Source organism: Schistocerca gregaria, chromosome 5 (assembly GCF_023897955.1).
Source record: "Schistocerca gregaria isolate iqSchGreg1 chromosome 5, iqSchGreg1.2, whole genome shotgun sequence".
Lineage (NCBI taxonomy): Eukaryota > Metazoa > Arthropoda > Insecta > Orthoptera > Acrididae > Schistocerca > Schistocerca gregaria.
In genome coordinates, this window is record NC_064924.1 from 198005615 (window position 1) to 198030222 (window position 24608).

A 24608-nucleotide genomic window follows, 5' to 3' on the forward strand; every position below is an offset into this window, starting at 1 on the left:
ACAGAAAGAGCAGCTGTCCTATAGGTTTTAATGAGCAAGTTTGTGAGTATGAAAATACTGCATTTACTTGGAAGATTAATTTTTTTACACCACCAACAGATCATAGACCTTATTATACGATCAACTTGATATGTTATATCTGTCCCTAAGAAAAAGGAGTCTTAGCAGTCAGTCAGACAACAAATGACAAAAAAGAATTCTTTTTGTGTTGTATAGTTACGAATTAAAATTTTTTGGAATTACAGTCAGTCACATAACAAATTACCAAAAAATTCCCTTGTGATATAATTACAAATTAACAATTTTCAGATTTTTTTCCTTTAATTTTACTATGAAATCTTGCTTCTTGCCAAGTTTTATGATTCTAGGCCAAAGGGAATCACCCTATAGGTTTTGATGAGCAGTTTTCGAATATCAAAATATGTGACATAAATAGCCATTTCTTTTTGTTGTATTGACATAGAAGCTTACATTTACTATACTGCAGAGGCTGTAGACCTCAGTATGTGACATAAATTTCAACTTGATATTCCTTACAAGCTTATATTTGTTACACCGTCAAGGAACTGTAGACCTTAGTATGTGCCATAAATGTCAACTGTTCACGTCCAACAGGAATTTTAACAGATAGACAGCAACAACAACATTTCCATTTTTACTGATAGAGGTAGGGAACCCACAAAATAATGAAAATTGCCAAATTCGTAGACTGCTAGGTGGCTGAAGAAATGTGCCCCCTACTGGAACTGTAGCAGACAGCGCCTACACAACATGGTGGGTGCATATCCTTGGTTGACAGCACATTGTTGTTGTTGTTGTTGTTGTTGTTGTTGTCGTCTTCAGTCCTGAGACTGGTTTGATGCACCTCTCCATGCTACTCTATCCTGTGCAAGCTTCTTAATCTCCCAGTGCTTACTGCAACCTACATCCTTCTGTATCTGCTTAGTGCATTCATCTCTTGGTCTCCCTCTATGATTTTTACCCTCCACGTTGCCCTCCAATGCTAAATTTGTGTTCTCTTGACAGCACATATGTAAACAGAAAACACAATATAACGTGATTGTAAAGTTTCCATTGACACAGTTGTTCACAGTTACTATCTTGTTGAATCTGCAATTCATATAATATCCACAGTAATTACCATTTGCTTTTGTGGTATTGGTAAGTGTTAATAATGAAGGTAAAACTAATTTAAAACACCCTGTATTTTCTTCATATATGTGTGACAATAGCATCTGTCTTTGTGCAGGTTCCAGAGTTTCTCATTAATATGGAATCCAGTTAAAGTTTTCAGTCTTGAAAGATGAAATATGAAGAGCATGATCTGCAATCAAAATCACATTATTTTCCTGAAGATCTACATGTGTGTTACCTGTTAGTAAATTTCATGGAAATTTTGTTACAAACTGTGGCAACATTAGAAGAACTAGAAACTTACAATGCCGTGAATCATTGTTCGAAGGATGGTTGTTGTGCCAATTAGAGTGTACAACAGGAATAACTTTCTAGCCCAAAGAATAAATGTACAGCAATAGCTTTCAGTAATAAGAAAAGGCTGTGAGTTTTCGTTAAACAAAGGAGCGAGGAAACCATTAAAACTAAACAGTGTACATAGACAGTTTTATTTCTTAAAACCCTAATATGAATTGTGTAACTGGAAGAAGTACTTACATGAAGTAAGAAACATACACCAAAATGAAAATTGCAAAAGTGTGAAAGAAAAACTATTCAAAAGATTTCGAACTAACTACTTATAAGAGACAAACACCATTAGTAGGGGCCGGAATAATTCGCATTTTGCAATAAATGCAAAACAGATGCAAATTGTATCTAAATATGTGAAGTTACTTAAAAAATGCAGTTTCATAACGAATTATATCCAGATGAGCTATTTATCAGAGGTAGTTTGAAATAGCTGTATTTTCTGCGCAGAATATTAAAAATGTAAACAGTTATTGGCATTTTACATCATCTGGTGAAGCCCAATTGCGCAAGAATCAATGTGCAAAATAAAGTGTACAATTGCAACAGTGACTGGTGTGATGGTGGTTATTGGTGGTTGAATGGTCTGTTTAAGATACACTCATGTAATGCAACATAGTACTCAACCATGGGACCTAGCATTTCATAAGAATGAAAGGTTACGTTTGTTTGTTTGCTAATGATCAAAAGGTAGTATAATGGGGATAGTTTAAATGTGGACAGTTAGCTGGCAAAAGTTTTGAACTATAGTTGCATAGAACACTGCTAGAGGTCTGATCTGGACTATGGCCTTAACAATATTTTGCTAATTTCAACAAGCAATTGCTCAGTAGCCATCCCCGAATGCTTTATGTTGTGTGTTACTCGTTGTTTTCTTTTCTTATTTTGAAATAAGTGAAGTGACTAATCCTGGTCCATCAGGGATTTCGATTACGACCCATACAGCACCAGAAGTGCTCGACAATCCCTGTGACAATGTGTCAGTTTTGCTGTAGGCCACTGCCCAGTGAAATGGAGGTGGGGTTTGTTTCCCCGCACTGCTTTCTCCTGTGGTGGTCAAAATTCTAATCTGTTTACACTCACCACCATTTGCAACTAGCCTATAGCGCCCACCCAGCACCCACCCTCTGCTATAGCGATTGGAAAACAAAATCTGTAACATTTTTTGACAGTGCTGAAATTCTTCCCCTAATGTTAAAATTGAGTTGACGTACATTCAGTTCTACTTTATGCTAAGTGTCTTGTCAGTTCTATCTGTAGCATTGCCAAGTATGGTAGTTAGGCTATAAATGCCCACAAAAGGTTGAAATTAACAGTCTGCAGATTTTTTAATTTTCAATTTGGGTGGGAAAAGACACCTTATATCTGAGAGACGTTCCAGTAACTTGTGGGAAAATGCCGCTGCATTGCAACAGAACAATCAGTTTTGAAAGCTTAAATATGGCCAAACGAAGAAAACAAAGACCATTTCAGAAGAAAAAGGTGTTGAAGCTTTTGGAAAAGCAAGGATTCCAGTAAAAAGTTCCAAATCAGCACTCTTTTTAACAGTTAATTTCAAAGAACTAATAATTTGTTTGTGTTCGCTGATTTTGCGTGACAACAATTTAAATTCATGCGTCTAATCATTTACAAATAGACAAAAGATCATACAAATGAAAGATAAGTTGCTAGATTGTCGTCACTGGTTATTAGGAAAATAGAATATATAAGTTACTTCCCTTTGCTATGAAGAAACAAATTATAATGTAGATGGCCGTGTGTAAGATGTTCTTGCACATACATCACTACCTTCGAGGGATTGATGTTACAAACACCTAACAACCAAGTGTGTTTTAAGATCTTCGTTACTTATAATTGCCATTAACAACTACAATAAGTAGTTCAATCAGTCTGCTTATTTGTGAATGATTTTGTCAGTGGTGATAATTTTTATAATTACTCGTGAACTACAGATGATAGTGGATAGGATAAAGAAATTTTCAGGTTGCACACAGTTTATATTTTATTGTGATAAATAATTTGTGTCAATTTTAATTATTCAATATAATTTCTGTATTCCTGCTTGAAAATGAGATACACCATTACCAATATCCTAGTCCTTATTTTTGACCTTGAGTTGAGCTTGCTGCTGCATTTCCAAATCTCAGTCAGAATTTATGGTTCAGCCTAAACATTCTAACTGAATATTTCACAGAGCATCCATTAGGAGAATGGCCTTCTTTCAGCAGCAGCAACAACTCACTGTTCAATAAACTTTCTTTCATTACTCCAGCAGTTCACTTTCACACACACAACATTTGTCTGCAAATCAGTAAGTCAACAATACCATTTGAGATTTGATCAAAAGTGCCTTTCTGAATTACATATAGTGGTTATTAAGGTTAGGAAGCAGGGATGGTGATAGATTGCCTGAGGCAACAAGGAACCTTTTATGCTTAACGAGATTTTTAAAAGTTTATTTATCTGACATTTGATTTTGTTCTCCAGACTATCAATTGTGTTATGCATTACTACTCATGATTCTGAAATTTTGTATTTTGGATACATAAGTAGTTAAAAACTGTGGTATCCTCTTATGTGAATGAAATGATTTTTTATTCTTATAAAATAGCTTCACGTGTCTAGTACAACTGACTGTAATGTACCTGTGGGCTAAATATACTTTGTTCTTGGTAGCTGGGACTTTTACGTGTTGCATGTTTTGATTGGCTTTTTTATGTGCCACTCAGGGTACATAAACATAATTTGTGCAGATTACACCCTTATTTTTTGCATCTCACAAGTACAGATTTGCCTCTGATGTAAATAGATATGCTACTAGAAGCATTATATGCCAAATTATATAAATCACGATTGTGCAGCTGTGTAGACCTCTATGTGCACACATGCAACAGATAATAGCACCAAATTTCACAAATAGGCAAAATATGTTTGTTCTTCAAAGTCAGTTTCAAAAGACAAGTTGAGAATCTTACAAGTGGGTTGTAGTCCTGTGTATTTATATGGTGATACCAATTCTATTTCCAGATGCCAGATCTGCCCCTATCGCTCAAAGCGTTCATGTCACCTAACTGTCCACTTAAGAACTCATACAGGTAAGTCATTTGATAGAGGAACTTATAATAAATTTTGCTTCAGGTAGGATTTCCAAGTATCACATGAAGTATTAACACTTTACACATTTTGCTACAGCATTGAAGAGCTGGTACTAGATTTTCAGGTGGTGTGACTATAGCTTGTTATGTTTGAGTATAGTTTATTTTCCACACCTTATCAAAATTTGTGATCTACCATTGTTTATGATTTAAAAAAGCAATGGGTTGTTACTGATTTCAATGATTCTGGGCAGGACTATGTTGATCTGAGTAATCTTTCAGGTGATTTGCTATTTTGTCAAATGATTTTTGATGTTGAACTGTAAACATTTTGAACTTCTTATTAATTCTCCATGCCAGCAACTGCAAAGTTGTTGAGTAGACAAGGCAATATATCAGTAATATCCTTTGGAGATGATCAGTTTAGTCTGACTCAAGAAACCATAAAACTTTTTCAATTAGGAGCTTGCTTAATTTAAGTTCTGTTTGTTATGCCATAGAAAGTTTTACTTCAGGGTTGTTTTACGACAAACTCAGATGAGATTTTAATGAGGCCTTGTTTCTCGTGTCTTTGAAAACTGCATCTTCTTCTATTTTCCTGGCCTTTATCCTGTATCTTCATGGAATATCATGTTATTCTGGATTTGGCAGTGTTAGTCATAGAAGATGGCTAGATATCCTGTCTGTTGCCTCCCCCACTCCTCACTCAGGAGCAGATTTGTGTACCACATCTGCCTGTGTCTAGGGTGAGAATGTTTTCAAATTTTGTAACTGAGACAGGACATACCAAGTTAGGTATGAGGAAATGTCAAAAAAATCACAGTCTGGCTGGCTGGTGCACTGGGCCCCATTGTTAATCGGCCAAGTGGATTCGATACAGGACTCGTGCCCCTGCCCTCTACATTCCAAAAGCAGCATGCCAAAGCACACTATTGAGGCAAGCCAATCATGCAGAATATCTTGTAGCACAAAACTTAAATATATATTTCTGTTCCTGTCTTGATAAAGACATTATTTACTTGTAGATTTTTAAAATGTAAGTGAATAAATCAAGCTCATTCTGGATAAATGGCAATATCTCCCCTCCCCCACCACCACCTAATAATGTATTTCTGTGAGCTGTGCTGATAATACATTGTTGTGAGCTTTGCTGCATGTTACACGGAGTAGCAGTTAGTGAGTTAGCGTCGCTGGATGTCATGATGTGTTCACCTGTTCAGATCTGATCATCTGCAAATATTTTTTGCTAGGAAACTCAGCAGTGCTTCACAAGTGCTAAATGTCTATGGCAGTTCGATATACATCCTAATTTCCTTCTCAACCCTCTCTCTGTCTATCTCCTCCTCCACCCTGTCTCTCTCCATCACCATCACCTCCTCCCTCTCCCTGTCCATCTCCTCCATCCCCCTCTCTAAGTCTATATTTTCCACATGTCAGCTCATCTTCTCTTCCCTTCTCTCTGACCTTAATCCTTATTTATTGTTGTTATGAGTGAAACCTGGACTGGGTGTTGAAGTTGCTTAACATGACTGGGTAAATTAGTTGGGATCATTGGCATACGGGGTATGAGAGACCTTTCTTGCAGTTGAATCTGTGACAATGGTTTATCTGCAAACAGGTAGAATAACAAAGTTTCAGATTATTCAGATTGTGTAGCAGTTTTCTGTTGAAACGGACTGAGAGAGAGAAAACAGAACATCATGTACTTGTATATACAATTTTTCCTTAAAATCATATGTAAGGCAAAAGAATATATATGGGATAAAAGTGTCCGATGGTTTAAATTCCGCACTGTCACAGTTAAAATTGACTGCTAGAAAGGAAACAAAACTGCACATCTTCACAGCCCAGCACAACACAGCTTTTGCTTTCTCACAGTAATTTTTAACAGAAAACCTGTACATTGTTGTTTGAAATATACACAGCCTATGCCTGTCTAAGTACTTACTAGAGTATCTTGTAAAAATTTGAAATAACTGGTTAAGGACTTTTCAGATTTTTGCTAACAACTTTTGCATATTACATATATATTATTTATATATTAAAAATATGTAAACTATGTCCTTCCAAATATTTATTATAATATCATGTAAATATTTGAAGTAAATCAGTCAGGAATTGTTTCAGATTTTTGCTTACATTGTTTTCTTTTTATATACTATACATATGCTTGTATATCATATACCGTAAAAATATAGAGCCCATTCCTTTTCATCTGTTTATTAGAATATCAGGTAAAAATTTGAACTATACCAGTCAAGAACTTTTTGAGGTTTTTGCTAGCATCATTTTCCCTTTATAGGCTGTGTACCTATTTATTTACCATATATATTAAAATATGTAGTTAATCATTTGTCCAAACAGTTGTGTATTGTGTATTAAACCGGGGACCTAGAAACGATTAGGAGGCTTCGTACCCCACAACAGGCCAGAGCAGTCTACCCACCCCACCAACGCCCCAGATCAAACCAAGGGTTATTGTGCAGTTCAGCCCCCAATGGATCCCCTCCCCCTCCCCCATGAACACCTCATACCAGATGAGTGTAATGCCAAATGTTTGCATGGTAGAGTAATTACAGTGTACACGTACATGGAGACAGTATTTGCACAACAATTGTCGACATAGTGTAACTGAGGCGGAATAAGGGGAACCAACCCGCATTCGCCGAGGTGGATAGAAATCCACCTTAAAAACCATACACAGGCTGGCTGGCACTAATCTGCTGGGCAGATTCGTGCTGGGGACCGGCATGCCTTCCCGCTCGGGAAGCAGTGTGTTAGACCTCGTGGTTAGCCAGGTGGGCTGTCCAAACATTTAGTAGATCATCTTGTAAATATCAGAAGTAAATTGGCACAAATTTTGTTTAGAGTAGTGCTTAATAATTTGAAGTAAAGCAGTCACGTGAAATTTTGGTGACAATGTGAAACAATAACAAGTCTTCATGTAGTAGTACACGTTTTTACATACATACATATTATATTATATTGTATATACTAAAACTATGTAGCCTAAGTCCATCCAAATGTGTATGAGACTGTTGTGTAAATATTTGAAATAAGTTGGTCAAGAACTTTCTGAGAATTTTGCTCCCAACATTCCCCTTTATACAGTATATATTTATTTACGTATCAATGTATTTGAAAATATGTATCCTAGGATATTCTGAGCATTTATTACAGTATCATGTAAAAATATGGAGAAAGTCAGTAAAGAATTGTTGAGATTTTTGGCAACTAAGTTAAATGACGCCTTTCTTTACATGGTAGTATAGATTTAGAATTTAAACAATGCAAAATCCAAGATAGAATATCGACAGTGTTATGAAAAGGATAGATTGCTACTCACCATATGGAGGAGATGTTGAGTTGCAGACAAGCGCAACAAAAAGCCTGCTATATATTTGAAGGCCAAAAGGCCTTCTTCTAAAGTAGAAAACACACACAAATTCATGCAAGCACAACTCGTACACACAACTAGAGTCCCTGGCCATTGAGGGAGGACTGTGAGCAAATGTGCTGATGGGAGAAGTGATCTGTGGGTGGTGGGGATAAGAAGCTCCTCCCTCCCCACCCCAGTCTCCTCCTTGCTCTCTCCACCCAGAGTCCAGCCTCAGTGCCCAGAGACAGTGGTAATGCATGTGTGAGTTGTGCTTGTGTGAATATGTGCGTGTGTATTCATGTGAGATCTCCTGTACCTAGGCAGTGCTATCTGTTAAAGTAGTTGTTTGATTTACAAACTTAGCTTCTTCCATTGTGCTGCTTTTTATGTGGGCATAACAACTAACAAGCAGTCTGTCCACATAAATGGACAATGAGAAACTGTGGCTAAGAGACAGCGGGACCACCCAGAGACAGTGGGACTAACCAGTTACTGAACATGCTGCCCAGTGGAATGTGCTTCACTTCAGTGAATGCTCCATAGCTTGTGGCATTTGGATCTTTCCAACCAACAACAGCTTCTCTGTAATGCACAGGTGGGAACACTCTCCACAGTATATCTTGTGTAACCCCCCCCTCGGCCTTAATCTTCATTAGCCCTTGTCCTTCAACTAATCTCCCCCTTCCGTACTGCCACTCCAGCACTGAACAGTCTTATATTCCACCAAAACGCCCACTAGTTTTTTCCCCTTTCTCTACTTTTCTCCTTTACCACTCACCTCCATCCCCCCTTCCCCACCCCCAAACCTCCCAACTGCACCAACAGTCCTACCCTATCCCCACCAAGCCCCTGAATGCTCCCACTAGCAGCAAAACACCCTCCCTTAGCCCTACCCTGCTATCCCTCCTCCTCCCTGTCCCAACCTCAGTGGCCAGAGACAGTGTGTAACATGCCAGACTTAAGGTTACCACCCCTGCATTATGTATTACTAAATCAATACTCTTATATCTCCAGCTATAATTAAATTGAATTACTTTTCGGTAATAGGAAAAAGGCTTTCAGAAGTATAATAGCAGTACCAAACAAAAGTAGTTACCATACCCTTCGGACCGTAAACAATCAGAATCTGATTCGGGATATTAATATATAGAAAATGTTTAGATAAACGAATAATGTATTTCGTTCTCGTCATCTGTAAATGGAGGGAATTAAATCTCGAGCCTAATTAACAAAATATAGATAGTTGATCATTTAGCATTGTTAGAATGCTTGTTTCTGCAATTTCAATATTAATGTGATTTTTATATGTTAGAAAATGTTTTAAACATGTTCTAACAAAGTAGGGAGTATTATAGAGTGTTTAATAATGTTGTTAAACTATTTCATATTATAAATTATGTTATTATAACCAGTAGTACATTGTAGGACGAGTATAAATACTTGGCCTCGGTAGTGTTAGGGCAGTTGAGTGTTGGATCCACTAGAGGACAGATCTGTGCATTCAGTTGAGATAAGTTCTTGGAGCATGATTCAGGGTTGGATTTACGATAGAGCAACTCGTTGGTTGGACATTTTCAGTGATGGATTATATCAGAGTATTATACAGTTTGATTTAATATCGCCAAAAGCAGAATGATATGTGACTTTATATTCATACTTTGATGAGTACTAGTGTTGACCAATGCAATGGACCTCACACAGGTATTTCTATCAAATTACTGCATCTGGACTATTTACTATCGCCAGTGTAGTATGTACTACCATTGGTTAGCTGTAGTAGTAACAATGAAAGTTATTACACTGAAGATTGATCATGAGCTTATAACATACAGGTTTTGAAGTGAATAAATATAAATACTTACTTAACTTCAGTTGTGGCCTACAACATTGTAGTAAAATCCATTATGGTATCCTGTATTTATTGAACAAGTATATTTTAGCTCATGTATGCAGTTGTCAAGGGACATCAAAGGCAAGATATTCTCAGGTATTTAAACTATTTTTAACTACTCACTAACTAGTGGGACATTGCAAGTGGTCATGTGTGTGTGAGTTGTGCTTGCATTAATGTTCGTGTATTTTCTACTTTGGAAGAATGGAATTTGGCCGAAAGTTCAAATGTATAGCAGTCTCTGTGTTGTGCCTCTGTGCAACTCAACATCTCCTCTATATGGTGAGTAGCAATCTATCCTTGTTATAACATTCTTTAAAGTTTAACTAATTAATGGAAAATCTCATATAAAGATGTGAAACAATTACTAACAAAGAGATAGAGGGGCTGGCCAGTACTTACCTCAGCTCAGTACAGCCGATAGAAACACAAAAAACAACCGAAAATTTAAGTTCCTAGCTTTCGGAATAAATGTTCCTTCATCAGGGAGGAGAGAGGGGAAAGAAAGGGAAGAAGGGAAAGTGGATTTAGTTACTCACAACCCAGGTTATGAAGCAACAGGGAAAGGAAAACAGGGAAGGTAGCATGGATGGAGGCATTTATGAAGCAACAGGGAAAGGAAAACAGGGAAGGTAGCAAGGATGGAGGCATGCCTCCATCCTTGCTACCTTCACTGTTTTCCTTTCCCTGTTGCTTCATAACCTGGGTTGTGAAGAGTTTGACAGAGCAGTGAAAGACCTGAGTCGAAATAAGGCTCCCGGAGTAGACAACATTCCATTGGAACTACTGATGGCCTTGGGAGAGCCAGTCCTGACAAAACTCTACCATCTGGTGAGCAAGATGTATGAAACAGGCGAAATACCCTCAGACTTCAAGAAGAATATAATAATTCCAATCCCAAAGAAAGCAGGTGTTGACGGATGTGAAAATTACCGAACAATCAGTTTAATAAGCAAGCAGTAAAGGAAACAAAAGAAAAATTCGGAGTAGGTATTAAAATCCATGTAAAAGAAATAAAAACTTTGAGGTTCGCCGATGAATTTGTAATTCCGTCAGAGACAGCAAAGGACTTGGAAGAGCAGTTGAATGGAATGGACAGTGCCTTGAAAGGAGGATATAAGATGAACATCAACAAAAGCAGAATTAGGATAATGGAATGTAGTCAAATTAAGTCGGGTGATGCTGAGGGAATTCGATTAGGAAATGAGACACTTAAAGTAGTGAAGGAGTTTTGCTATGTGGGGAGCAAAATAACTGATGATGGTCGAAGTAGAGAGGATATAAAATGTAGACTGGCAATGGGAAGGAAAGCGTTTCTGAAGAAGAGATATTTGTTAACATCGAGTAGAGATTTAAGTGCCAGGAAGTCATTTCTGAAAGTATTTGTATGGAGTGTAGCCATGTATGGAAGTGAAACATGAACGATAAATAGTTTGGACAAGAAGAGAATAGAAGCTTTCGAAATGTGGTGCTACAGAAGAATGCTGAAGATTAAATGGGTAGATCACATAACTAATGAGGAAGTATTGAATAGGATTGGGGAGAAGAGGAGTTTGTGGCACAACTTGACCAGAAGAAGGGATCAATTGGTAGGACATGTTCTGAGGCATCAAAGGATCACCAATTTAGTATTGGAGGGCATTGTGGAGGTTAAAAATCGTAGAGGGAGACCAAGAGATGAATACACTAAGCAGATTCAGAAGGATGTAGGTTGCAGTAGGTACTGGGAGATGAAGAATCTTGCACAGGATAGAGATGCACGGAGAGCTGCATCAAACCAGTCTCAGGACTGAAGACCACAACAACAACAACAACAACAACAACATTTTTGTATCAGAAGCAGGTATAAAATGAAGCAGTTGACAAATGAAAGAAAAGGTCATTCACTGTTTCACACTGTATTGGATCAAAATTATAAGGAAATAGGTACTTTTAATTTCAGGTGAAGTAGGGAATTCCTGAAAGGTAGAAAAAAGGTTTACTTACAAATCAGTTATAAAACTAAATTATTGAAAGATAAATTCTCTGTTATCAGTGTTCCATGATATTCTAACATTTATTGTATGAGGTGCTACACAAAATATCTGAGAATTTCATTGTAAAAATCAGAAAACTATACTTACATCCTAATGGCCTCTGTCATCTTAAAAGCAGTCACCTTAGGCATGTAAGCAATGATCTCATTATTGTTCCCATTTTTGGAAGCACTCCTGGAAGTCCACAGGGTGAAGGGTATTCAGGACCCATTGTCATTCCTCTTGGATGTCTTTAGTGTCAAAACATCGTCCTTTCAATGTGATTTTCATCTGTGAGAAGAAGTCACACAGGATTAGGTTTGATGAGTAGGCAGGTTGTGGAACTGTTGCCATGTCGTTTTTGGCCAGGTATTCCTTCACCGCAAGGAAGATGTGCACGAGTATGTGTCATGGTGTACCAAACATTCTTTCTTTTTTCATAACTCTCCATTTGCTCCAAACATTTGGCCCCAGTTGCCTCAAAACCTCACAGTGAAACTGCCTGTTGACAATCTTACCAGGTGGAATAAATTCCTTACACACTATTCTCCAAATGTCAAAAGGAAAAAAAAAATTAAAAATAGAAAAACTATCAGCATTGACTTTATGTTGCTGTGAACTTATCAAGCTTTTTCCAGCCTTCATGAATCACATCATGCACTTTCACAATCATTTCCAGCATTGTGCACAGTGATGGTTGACTAGAATGTTTGGCATCTTCCACAGATTCTCGGCCTTTATTGAACTGCTTGAATCACTCAAACATTCTTGCTCGACTCAGTGCACTTTCACCAAATGCCTCTGTCAGGATGCTATGGGTTTCAGTTGCAGTTTTCTTCAACTTGAAATAGAATTTGATGCTCCTTGACACTGTCCATTTCACAATTTGCGAAACCACTGAAACATATCCTGACACACACCTCTACAACTTACAACTGCATGCATCAAAGACAACGCAGCGTTGTGTCACAGTGAGTGCCTTTATTCATCTGGCAGCAAAATGGGATAAAACAATATGTTTGCAGCACCAGTTATGGTACACTCATTCCATTGTAAATATTCATTTGTGCTCCATAATTCAGTAGAAGAATCTCCTTAGTTTATGTATTGGAAAGGAAAAATCAGAAAATGTTTTTCAGGTCGTAGCTGATGAACAGAATTTTATTTCAGCTGTATGGAGACTCCATGCTGAAAGGAGCTGTCACCTGCAAGAACCCCAGTGCCTTATGGAGGGTACCTGGTACTTCTACTAGTCATTTCTTGTCCTGTTCTATTCAACAAATGGAGCTATGGAGAAACATCTTTCTACATGCCCCCATAGGAGCCATAACTTCCTCTATCTTCATGGTCCTTATGTGAAATGTTCATTGGCTGCAGTAGAATTGTTTGACAACCAGCTTCAAATGCTGGTTCTCTAAATTTTCTCAATAGTATTTTGTGAAAAGAATACTGTCTTCTTTCCAGGGATTCCCATTTGTGTTCTTGAAACATGTGATAATAACTGCATGTTGATCCAACCTACTGGTAACAAATCTGGCAGCATGCCTCTGAACTACTTCCATATCTTCCTTTGATCCATCCTGGTGGGGAACTCAAATACCCAAGCAGCACTCATGAATGGGTTGCACTAGTGTACTATATATTATCTGAACTATGTGTTGCAAAGATAACTCTCATCTATGTACTTCAGAAAAGCTGTTGCTGGAAGAAAGGAGCCAGATGCACAGGTTGTGAAGCAGCCATTCAACTAGAGCATGTTGTCTTCAGCAGCATGTTCTGACAGTTGGTGGCCAGCTCTGTTCTCATCCACAATTTGGCGATGGCCACTCGTTCTGGCAGACTGCTGCTTGGTGGTCATGCCCAGAAATGCTGTGCAGAAATTGCAGGAGAGCTGGTGTATAACATGGCTGCTTTGACAGGTAGCCCTACCTCAGATGCAATTGGATAAGTCTGTCTCAGAACTAGAGTAGGATTTACTGGTTAAGTAAATGGGGCAGGGCTTGCCTTGAGTCTTTCACACGTATTTGACATTTAAGGCAAGGGGTTAGAAGTGGAAGTAGCATAGGGCTGGGCCAGGATGTTTTATAGGTTAGATGGGCACGAAATAGCTCTGTTGGAGTTTGGGAAGGACTGCTGGTATGATGACCCTTACTTCTGGGACCAAAGGTAGGCAGAACCTTGGAAAAGGAAGTGGTTTTGTTGCTACAGTCTAGAATGATATTGTGTGATAAGGAGGCTGGTTCCTTGGCATGTGATTCTTCTTGGTGATGGGAGGATTAGGAGTGTGTGAGACTATGGTATGGAAAATATATTTGGGGGGAGGGGTGATGTTTTCCTGTAAAGGCTTTTGAGAGGATACTGTGCAAGGGAATTCTCATTACTGCAATTGCACTGTCCAGTGACTGGCCGGTCTGTATGGGAGTGAATTTTTGATGTGGAAGGGATGACAGCCAATAAAATGCAGGCACTGTTGGTACATAGTGGGTTTTATAAACCTGGAGGCATGAGTTGAGCCTTCATAAAAGTGGAAGTCAACGTCCAGGAAGGTGGTGTGTTGGACTGAGGAGAACAAGGTGATGCCAATGATAGAGAATGTGTTGAGGCTATGGAGTAATGAGAACAGATTGCCTTGCCCCTGGGTCCAGACCATGAATATGTCATCAGTCAACCTGAGCCAGACAAGGAGTTTGTTGTTTTAAGAGGCTAGAAAGGTTGCTTTTCAATGTCCCACAAACAGATTGGCATTGGAGGGTGCTGTATGGGTATTCATGGCAGGGCTGTGGATTTTTTGTGTACATTATTTGATCAAAAGTTTCCAGACATCCTTTTGTAATGGAGACTTAGGAGACTTGACCACACATACATCTATGTCTATATACATATCCTGCAAGCTACCATATGGTGTGTGGTGGAGGGTACCCTCTACCAGTGCTAGTCATCTCCTTCCCAGTTCTACTCACAAATAGAGTAAGGGAAAAATGACTGTCTATAAGCCTCCATTCTAGCCCTGATTTCTCATATCTTATCTTCATGATCCTTATGCAAAACTTACACTTTTGGCAGTAGAGTTGTTCTCCATTCCGCATCAAATGCCATTTCTCTAAATTTTCTCAATAGTTGACCTTCCCTACAGAAAGTCCCATTTGAGTTTCCCAAAGCATCTCCGTAATCTTCAGGTGTTGTTTGAACATATCAGTAACATATCTAGCAGCTCTCCTCAGAATTGCTTCGATGTCTCCCTTCTTCTGACCTGGTTTGGATCCCAAACATTCAAGCAGTATTTAAGATTAGGGTGCACTATTGTCCTGTATGTGGTCTCCTTTATAGATGAACCACTCTTTCCTAAAATTCTCCCGATGTACCAAAGTCAACCTTTCCCCTTACCTACTGCAATCTATACATGCTCATTCCATTTTATATCACTTTTCAATGTTATGGCTAGATATTTAACTGATGTGACCTTGTCAAACAGGACAATACTAGTATTGTACACAAACATTATGGGTTGCTTTTTGTACTCATCTACTTTGATTTATATTTTTCTACATTTAGAGTTAGCTGCAGTTCATCACACCTCTAGCAGTTTTGTCTAAGTCATCTTATGTCCTCTTACTTTCACTAAGTGATGATAACTTCCTATACACCTTAGGAACATCATCATACAGCTGCAAATTGCTCCTCGCCGTGTCCGCCAGATCATTTATGTCTATTGAAAATAACAATACTTGTATTACCATTCCTCGGGCACTCCTGAAGATTCCTTTGTCTTGAAGAACATTCACTGTCAAGGATAACATACTGAATTACTTAAGTAGTCTTCAAGCCACTCATATATCTGGGAACCTGTTGTGTATGCACTTACCTTTGGTAACAGTCTGCAGTTGGGCACCAAGGCACATGCTTTTTGTGAATCTAGAAATGTATCATCTGCCTATTGCCCTTCATCAATGGTTTGCAGGATATCATGTGCAGAAAGGGCAAGCTGAGTTTTGTGTGAACAATGCTTTCTAAAACTGTGCTGATTTGTGGACAAGAGCTTTTCTGTCTCAAGGAAATGTATTACACTGAAATGCCAGAGAAACTGGTGTAGGCATGTGTATTAAAATGCAGAGGTATGTAAACAGACAGAATACACCACTGCGGTTGGCAATGCCTATATAAAACAGCAAGTGTCTAGCACCCTTGTTAGATTGGTTACTGGTGCTACAATGGCGTGTTAACAAGATTTAAGTGAGTTTGAACATGCTGTTATAGTCTGTGCATAAGTGAAGGGACACAGCATCTCTGAGGTAGTGGTTAAATGGAATTTTCTTATACGACCATTTCACAACTGTATCGTGAATATCAAGAATCCTCTAAAACATTAAGCATCCAGTAAAACATCAAATCTCCAACATCGCTGAGGTTGGAAAAAGATCCTACAAGAATGGGACCAACGACAGCTGAAGAGAATCTTTAATGTGACAGAAGTGCAACCATCCTGCAAATTGCTGCTGATTTTAATGCTGGGCCATCAACAAGTGTCAGAATGTGAAGCATTCAACAAAACAATTGATATGGGCTTTTGGAGCTGAAGGCCCACTTTTGTACCCTTGATGACTGTACGACACAAAGCTTTACGCCTCGCCTGGGCCTGTCAACACCGACATTAGACTGTTGATGACTGGAAACATGTTGCTTGGTCGGGCAAGTCTAGTTTCAAACTATATCAAGCAGATGGACATGTATGGGTATGGAGATAACCTCATGAATCCATGAACCCTGCATGTCAGCAGGAGACTGTTCAAGTCGGTGGAGGCTGTGTAATGGTGTGGGGCATGTGCAGTTGGAGTGATATGGGATACCTGACAGGTGACACGTACATAAGCATCCTGTCTGATCATTTGCATCCATTCACAGGGTTGCCACAAATATATGTCTTTCTCATCATTTCATACCCATCCGGTGTGCAGGTCACCCAATGTGGCGTTGAATGTAATAAGACCTGTACCAAGGCAGCCCGACCTGCCCCGTAAGGGGCCTCCTGGCCAATGACGCCAAATGCTCATTTCCATTTTCCATGCATGTTTCTCGATGTACACATATCTTCCTCCAACAACACTTGATGGTTCTCACCTTTTGATAGGTTTCTAGTCAGTAGTTTCATTGCTTGGGCACCCACGTATCTTTTTGTGTGTGCTGATGTGTGTTTGTGTAGTCTGATTCTTCAGCCTTCTTATCTGAAGATAGGTTGTAGGTTATTGGAAATCAGGAAGGACTTTTGCAATAGAAGTAGATGAATATGTAAAGAAGGAAAAATAGACAGATACACAAAAGGAAATAAGAAAGGGAAAAAGGGAAATGGTTGCTGAGATCAAAGAAGAGAAAGAAGATAGCCCCAAAGACAGGAAACCCTCCCCACCCGTCTTTCCCAGGACCCCTACCTCGCCGTTACTTTGCAAGAGAAGCTGGATGAGGTATGTTGTTAAATCGTCTCCTACAGAACGGACATTCTCACCTTCACCCTTTAGGTTGCTGAAGTAAATCTTAGTAACCTTATGGAAACAGCAAATGGTGAAGAATCGGGCACACTTGTTTGCAGTGGTTGTTTGAAAGGTGTGATGTGTGTTTAGTGTTAGCCATGACTTATCTCTTAGTGTAAATCATGCTTTTATCTACACTACCCACCACTTTCAAAATTGATAGAAACCCTTCCGTCTATATCATATCTCATAAAAGGTATAAAATATTGTATACAAAATAGAAAATTATACATTACGATAAAATAGTTGTTCTGCCTGCAGGCCAGATCTGTCTGTGTCTGGCATAATGCAGCAGATTTTCATGGTTTATCCATGGACCCTGGATTGTGGTGCTCCTCAGCAGGCCAGAGGCCTTGGGCGATGGATTTCAGGAATTGCGACTATTTCATCACAAGTGCATTGTACAATGCAGCATTTTACAGATATTTTATTTATTTTAGTGCGTTTGGCACTTCAAAAGTAGTTTATATATTAGGAAGTATGGATGATAAGAAGAAGGAAATTGTGGCAGTGTGTTTGAGACAGTAAAAGGGCGAGTGGTTCTAGAATTTATGTGGAAACTCCCGAATCACAACAAAGTTCTGGAAATCAGGGAAATTAGGGAATATCAGGGAATTTCAAAAATATCAAGGAAATTAATATTCTACTCATTTCATTTCATGTCTAGAAATAACTGTTTATCCGTGATTCTCTTACACCAGTCTTTACGTTATGGTCTTATCCAGTTTGTTAAATACTGAAATTATAGGATAGTTTAAGAATTCAGCAATAGACTACAGGATAGTTTAAGATTTGAAGGGAAAACTATTTTGGAAGAAACACCGAAAACAACATTAGGTAAATTTATACTATTTTCTACTCTATCCTGGATAAATTTTAATTCTTCCAACAAGATATCTATAACCTTGCTGGTATTATTAAGTTTGGAAGAAGCAATAGTCGAAATGTTTCTGGAGGTTTCTCTTTGACCCATCATTTCTTCAAATGGTTTCTCCAAGCTACATACGCTTGTAATATCAAAGCTGGATATATTCTCTTTGAAATCCATCCTACATTATTTACTCGTGAACTGACAGCTCTTGTGCTGACACCTGTAATCTGCGATTAACTAATCGACATTAATTCCTTAGGCTGATTTACACTCTCTTTCAAAGTATTCATGTTCTGTCTTACATTATTGTATTTAAAATTACACACATTTTCACAGGATTCTAACTTTTCATTAAGATGATCGAGTTCTTTATTATAATATTTGTCTTCAATATCAAATTCTGACTTTTTTGTCAAATTCTGGAATTGATCATTCTGTCTCTGATTAAAGTCAGCGAAGTCGAATTACATTACTGCTTAACAAACTAGTTAATTCACCTTACAAATCTATTTTAAGATACTCTACCTTAGTAGTTAAAGTGTCAAATTCAGTCTTCAGATTACCCATACCTTCACATAAATTACTAGACTTTTCTTTGTGAATCTACCTTAGCACTTAATGATCCTAAAGTTTTATTCTGAACATCCAATTTATTATTTAATTGCGTATTCACTGTATGTAATTCTCTACTTAAATTAGCAGTCTGTGCACTGAGTTTTTCACTTAAAGTAGGACTTATTTCATTTCTCAAAGAAGCACCCTGGTCGTCTATTTTATCATTTAATTGAGTATTTACTGAGTCTAATTTAAGACTTTGTTACTTTCTTAAAGAAGCATTTTGGGCATTCATTGAGCCTAATTCTTTACTTTGTGCATCTAATTGTAAACCCTGAGCTTTGATGAGATTCGCTAACTCAGGCCAGTCAGGTCCCTCTCTATTGATTCTCATAGCTACTGCTGGTTCGGAAGTCTCTTCAGCTGGCTGTATGTTTTCCATGGTTTCACCAGTTCTAGATCTAGGAATCATTTAAAAGAAACTGGGCATAATAACTACACTACACTACAGTCTAGTGAACAATTTCTTCAACTGAATCTCATTTTCCCACTAACATGCAGGCACTGCCTGTTGGATCTAGTCTCACTGGCAGTTTGTACGCTGTGTACTCGTGTGTTTCTTGAAAGAAAAATCACACAGTACCTGTAGAATAATAGAGATAACACAGTGGACACTAACCGACATTAACAAACATAGTAGAAGCAACATTTTATTGGCGGTCACCTATAGTGTTGGTTTACAGAACTCTTCCCCACCTTATACATTTCTTTCAATAGGTCTTCTTTTTTCTGAGGTTATTTCTGAAAGCAGTTGCAACTCCGACAAAATGCTTGTTTTTGTCATCAGATGTGTTTCGCTTTATTGAAATAAAATAACATCAGTAGTATTAATGAAACATATATAACATTTGGCTTGGTTTCTCCATCTAAAAACAATTCATTACAAAAGATGCTGATGATAGTACTTAACATTTTTGCTCAGATGTTTAGAAAAAACGAAAGACCTTACATTTTTTTGTCAACTTATATCTTTACTTATCCTTGAGCTCTCAAAATTTGTCAGGAAAAAATGCTAAAATGTGTCTGGAAATCAGGGAAATATCAAGGAATTTCACTTGGGGAAACTTGTGGCAACCATGATTCATGTCCGTTGTGCATTCCGAAAGACTTGGGCAATTCCAGCTGGACAATGCAACATCCCACACATCCAGAATTGCTACAGAGTGGCTCCAGGAACATTCTTCTGAGTTTAAACACATCTGCTGGCCACCAAACTGCCCAGACATGAACATTATTGAACATATCTGGGATGCCTTGCAACATGCTATTCAGAAGATATCCCCACCCTCTCATACTCTTACGGATTTGACAGCCCTGCAGGATTCATGGTGTCAGTTCCCTCCAGCACTACTTCAGACATTAGTTGAGTCTATGCCACATCGTGTTGTGGCACTGCTGTGTGCTCACAGGGGCCCTACATGATATTAGGCAGGTGGTACAGTTTCTTTGGCTCTTCAGTGTATGTTGAAACTAACAATATATTCAAGAATTCTGCAGCAATCTCATGTTGTGGATACTGGTCTGTAATTTTGCAGGTCAGTTCTCTTACCCGAGTTATATACAAGAGTTACCAGCACTTTTTTCCAGATGCTTTGAACTTAGCACTGAGTGAGAAATTCGTGATAAATGCAAGCTAAATAAGGGGCCATTGCTATAGAGTTCTCTTTCTAAAGCCGAATTGGGATTCTACCTGGGCCTGATGACTTACTTACTTTTGACACTTTCAGTTGTTTCTCTATGCCAGGGGTGCTTATTACTGCTTCTTCAATACAGGAGTCTCTATGATTCTACAGCATGAATGATTTCTTAAATGTGAAATTTAAAGCTTTTGCTATCTTCTACTGTTGCACCAAACTGCTCAGGGATTGGCTGGATAGAAATGTTGGACCCGCTTAGCAGTTTTGTTTGAGACCAGAATTTTCATGGGTTCTCAGCAACATATTTTGCTAAGGTATGACAGTGATAGTTGTTGTATGCTTGGCACATCAACCTTTTTCAACCACACTAATTTCTGCTATCTTTTGCATTCATCCTTCGTGCCCACTCTTTTGTACCAAGAGGCAATAGCCTTTGCTTTCTCATAATTTTACATATTTCATTGGCTCTTTTCCATCTGTAATCCATATCTTAAAATACATTTGAAAGTTGAGTTAACTAGTTCTTTAAGCAGTCACATAAATCAACTATTCATTGACTTTAATCAGAGACAGAATGATCAATAAGAGAATTTGACGAGAAAGCTAGAATTTGGTATTGAAGATAAATGTAATAATGTATAAACTGAACTGAGTGAAAAATAAGGATCATTTCAAAATGTGTGTAATGTTACATTTGATGCTGTAAAGCAATGGTTGCATACCTTCAAAGAAAATGTTGAAAAGCAGGACAAGTTAATACCAGTAGTCCAGTCACAAATTGCAAGCATTAACACTCGAGTAGATAACGTGGAAAGAAACTGTAAAGAGAAACTAGCAACCTTAGACATAATAAATATAAGTAGTCTGGAGGAACAGGTGGACTAGATGATAGACGGAAAAGTTGCCACGAGAGTAATCTCCGAGGACGTATCTCCTGTTTTATCTTCCAAACTTAATGATACTAGCAAGGTTATAGATGGCACCTGGAAAGAATTCAAGCTTATCCAAAACAAAATAGAAAAAAGTGTATTGTCACCTAATGGTGTGTTACCTAGTGAAGTGGTGATTGTTTTGAAGTGGGAGACTTTCAAACAATATTTAACGAGAAGTACTGGTCTGCACTTGCTCAAGTCAGATTCATGAGATCCAGGTGGAGTTACATATATCCCAGGAACATTAACATTCTGCATTAACAGGCAGAGTGACGACTGTCGGATCCTGAGTTGTTTTCGGTGTTTCTTCTGTAATAAAACTTTCCTGCACCAAATTCCCCCAACTTCTTACACAAAGCCCCTACTTCTTACACTATTATTTCATCCCCCACTTACAGTTTATTAGAGAAACATACCAGCGAGGAATTGTAATTACGTCACCCAAAACTGCACCTGGTAGGTGACTGCATCATCCTTGGTTGTTAGAGAGTTGTGCCTGGTTGGAGTTTGACTGCGTCATTCTCGGTTGTCAGAGAGTTGTACCCACTTGGAGTTTGACAGCGTCATCCTTGGTTGTTAGAGAGTTGTGCCTGCTAGGAATTTTGATTGCACTGTCCTTGGTTATTCCAGGGTGCCCCTTCCTGTCCTCATGACTTGTCCCGTTTTATCCAAACTTATTCTGACTTTCTAGGCAGCGACAAGAGATGGAAATTGGTGCGCACATTACCCCTGAGGTAAGATGGGCTAAATCTTCCTAGCCAGCAGTCTCTCTCTCACTCTACACTTATAGTTAGGTTTTATTTTTGCCTAAATTAGTCTTTGTAAGTAATCAATTCACCAGCTTCTGTGCAGATCTATGGACAGGAGTCTGGGTGAAGTCAACATCAGTAAATTTATTAATATGAATGATTCCAAAAAATAGTTTTCTTGAAAGCTGCCTGGTAATCCTAGTCCTAAGTAAATAGGGAGACCATACCTGGCACATAACTTTTGAAATAATTTCCAAATTCGTTAGAAAACCATTTTCACACTGAATGTAAGACAATCGAGTTAAAGTCATTGAAGCATGATTTTCCTAGTAAACTGAGTAGAATATTATATTTGTGGAAAACATAATATTATATGACTAGATAAATGACTGTGATAGTGGAATATCTAATTCTGTACTTGATGCATAATATTTTATACCTTTTATGAGGTGTGATGTAGATGGGAGGGTTTGTATCGATTTTGAAAAGGGGTGGGTAGTGTAGGTAAAAGCATGATTTACACTAACAGATAAATCATGACTAACACAAAACACACGTCACACCTTTCAAACGGCCTTCATAAACAAGTGTTTCTGATTCTTCACCATTTTCCGTTTCCATAGGGTTGCTAAGATTTTCTTCGGGGACCTCAAAGGTTAAGGTGGGACTGTCCATTCTGTAGGAAACTATTTAAAACCATACCTCCTCCAGCTTCTCACTCAAGTACCGGTGAGGTAGGGGTCCTGGAGAAGGGGGAGGGGGGAGTTTCCTGTCTTTGGGGCTGCCTGCTTTCTCTTCTTCGATCTTAGCAACCACATCTATTTTTTTTTACTTTCTTATTTCTTGTTTGAGGACCGATCCATTTCTCCCTCTTTCCATATTCATCTACTTCTATTGCAGAAGTCCTTCCTGGTTTCCATAGTTTCCAATAACTAAAGCTTATCTTCTGATAAGAAGGCCGAAGAATTATACTACATAAACACACATCAGCTTACACACAAAGAAACACAGGTACACAAAAAATGAAACTACTGATTAGAAACCTGTCAAAAGGTGAGAACCAAACAGTGTTGTAGGGGGGGGGGGGGGGGGTATACATATCAGAACTATGATGATTCAATATCACATATGTACATAAGTATAGAAAAACTATGACAATTTTACAATGAATATACATAAGAAAGAGACATGAGTAATGAAGGAGAATACCAGCCAGATTGGAGTTAATTGTGATGCTTATTTAAGAAAAGTCAAGGTAGCAGATACTCTGATAAATTGATGAATAGTAGGATAGTGGGACTTGAACAATGCAGGTAGACATAGTATCGACTAAGAATTGAAATATAGGTAAACATAGTGTCTGTTAAGAGTATAGAAGTTGAAGAGTAAGAGAGGACTCTAAGATACTAAATGAAGTATTAAGAAGTAAATGGGAAGTTTGAAATAGATTTGTATTTTTACCAGTATACTTGGGGCAATGAACCATGAGGGCTACTCATAAAGGATAAGGGGGACATACCCAGCATTTGATAAGGATATAGGGCAGGTGTACCTACATAGAGACAGGACATCCTGTGGCTTGAAGAATAGGGATTTGTTATAAAGGGGAATACCATCTGGAATGTAAGGAGGAAGTGCACTCATAGGGTCAACCCACATGTAAGGTATAGGTACTGATCCTAGGGGAAAGGGACAGGATCATGACAGAAGTCACACATTTTTATAGGAATTTATATATACCACTAGCATTATTATGTGTTATGAGTGTTGGAAAGAACACTTTCATTTGCCCAGAGTTCCTCCAGACTACAAACTACAGTGAATAATGAAACTAGTATGTGATAAAGAAAAAAACAGTAAAAAGAATTAGAATAAAGGATGCCTATGACACGTGGAGTTTATGATTGAAAATCAGAAGTGTTGTCTACACAATTCCTAGAAACAAAAGGATCGACTCCAACATTAGGTGAAATGCTTGTTATTATCAAAGTAGAATGAAAAAAGAACAACTAAATAGTAAATAAAAGGGATGTGCATGGTTAATCAAAAAAGTGGATTGTGTACTGTGGAAATATGAATTTTTATTATATGTAATACTAATGTACATAATGAGTATGTATAAAATATCACATGTTTGATCTGAGGGGGGTGGGGGAGGTGTTGGGGAGATATGTAGTGATTTGAGAATTTCCATGCAAATTATAGAGCCACTCGTCCTTCTACTGTCTTGAACACATGATATTTTAAAAATAAGTGTGTGAGAATGTACATACTGTGTGACACATGCTTGTGTGTTCAGGCTGGAAATGAGTCATGTGATTTGATATCGTTGACTACTGTAATGAGAAAAAAGAAGAACAGTTGAAACATTATTAATTGTAATTCACGCTTTGGACTCATTAGAGTCAAGATTGGTTCAT

The 24608-nt window shown here is 38.1% G+C and overlaps 1 protein-coding gene across 3 annotated transcripts in view; it reads left to right on the forward strand.

Annotated features, from left to right (window-relative positions):
- LOC126271857 (zinc finger protein 239-like) overlaps window positions 1-24608 on the forward strand; it is a 260845-nt gene that overhangs the window by 121551 nt on the left and 114686 nt on the right. For all 3 annotated transcript variants that reach the window (XM_049974191.1, XM_049974192.1, XM_049974193.1), the window contains exon 5: window positions 4510-4577. In XM_049974191.1, the coding sequence (XP_049830148.1) occupies window positions 4510-4577 (68 nt within the window). The remainder of the gene's footprint in view (window positions 1-4509; window positions 4578-24608) is intronic.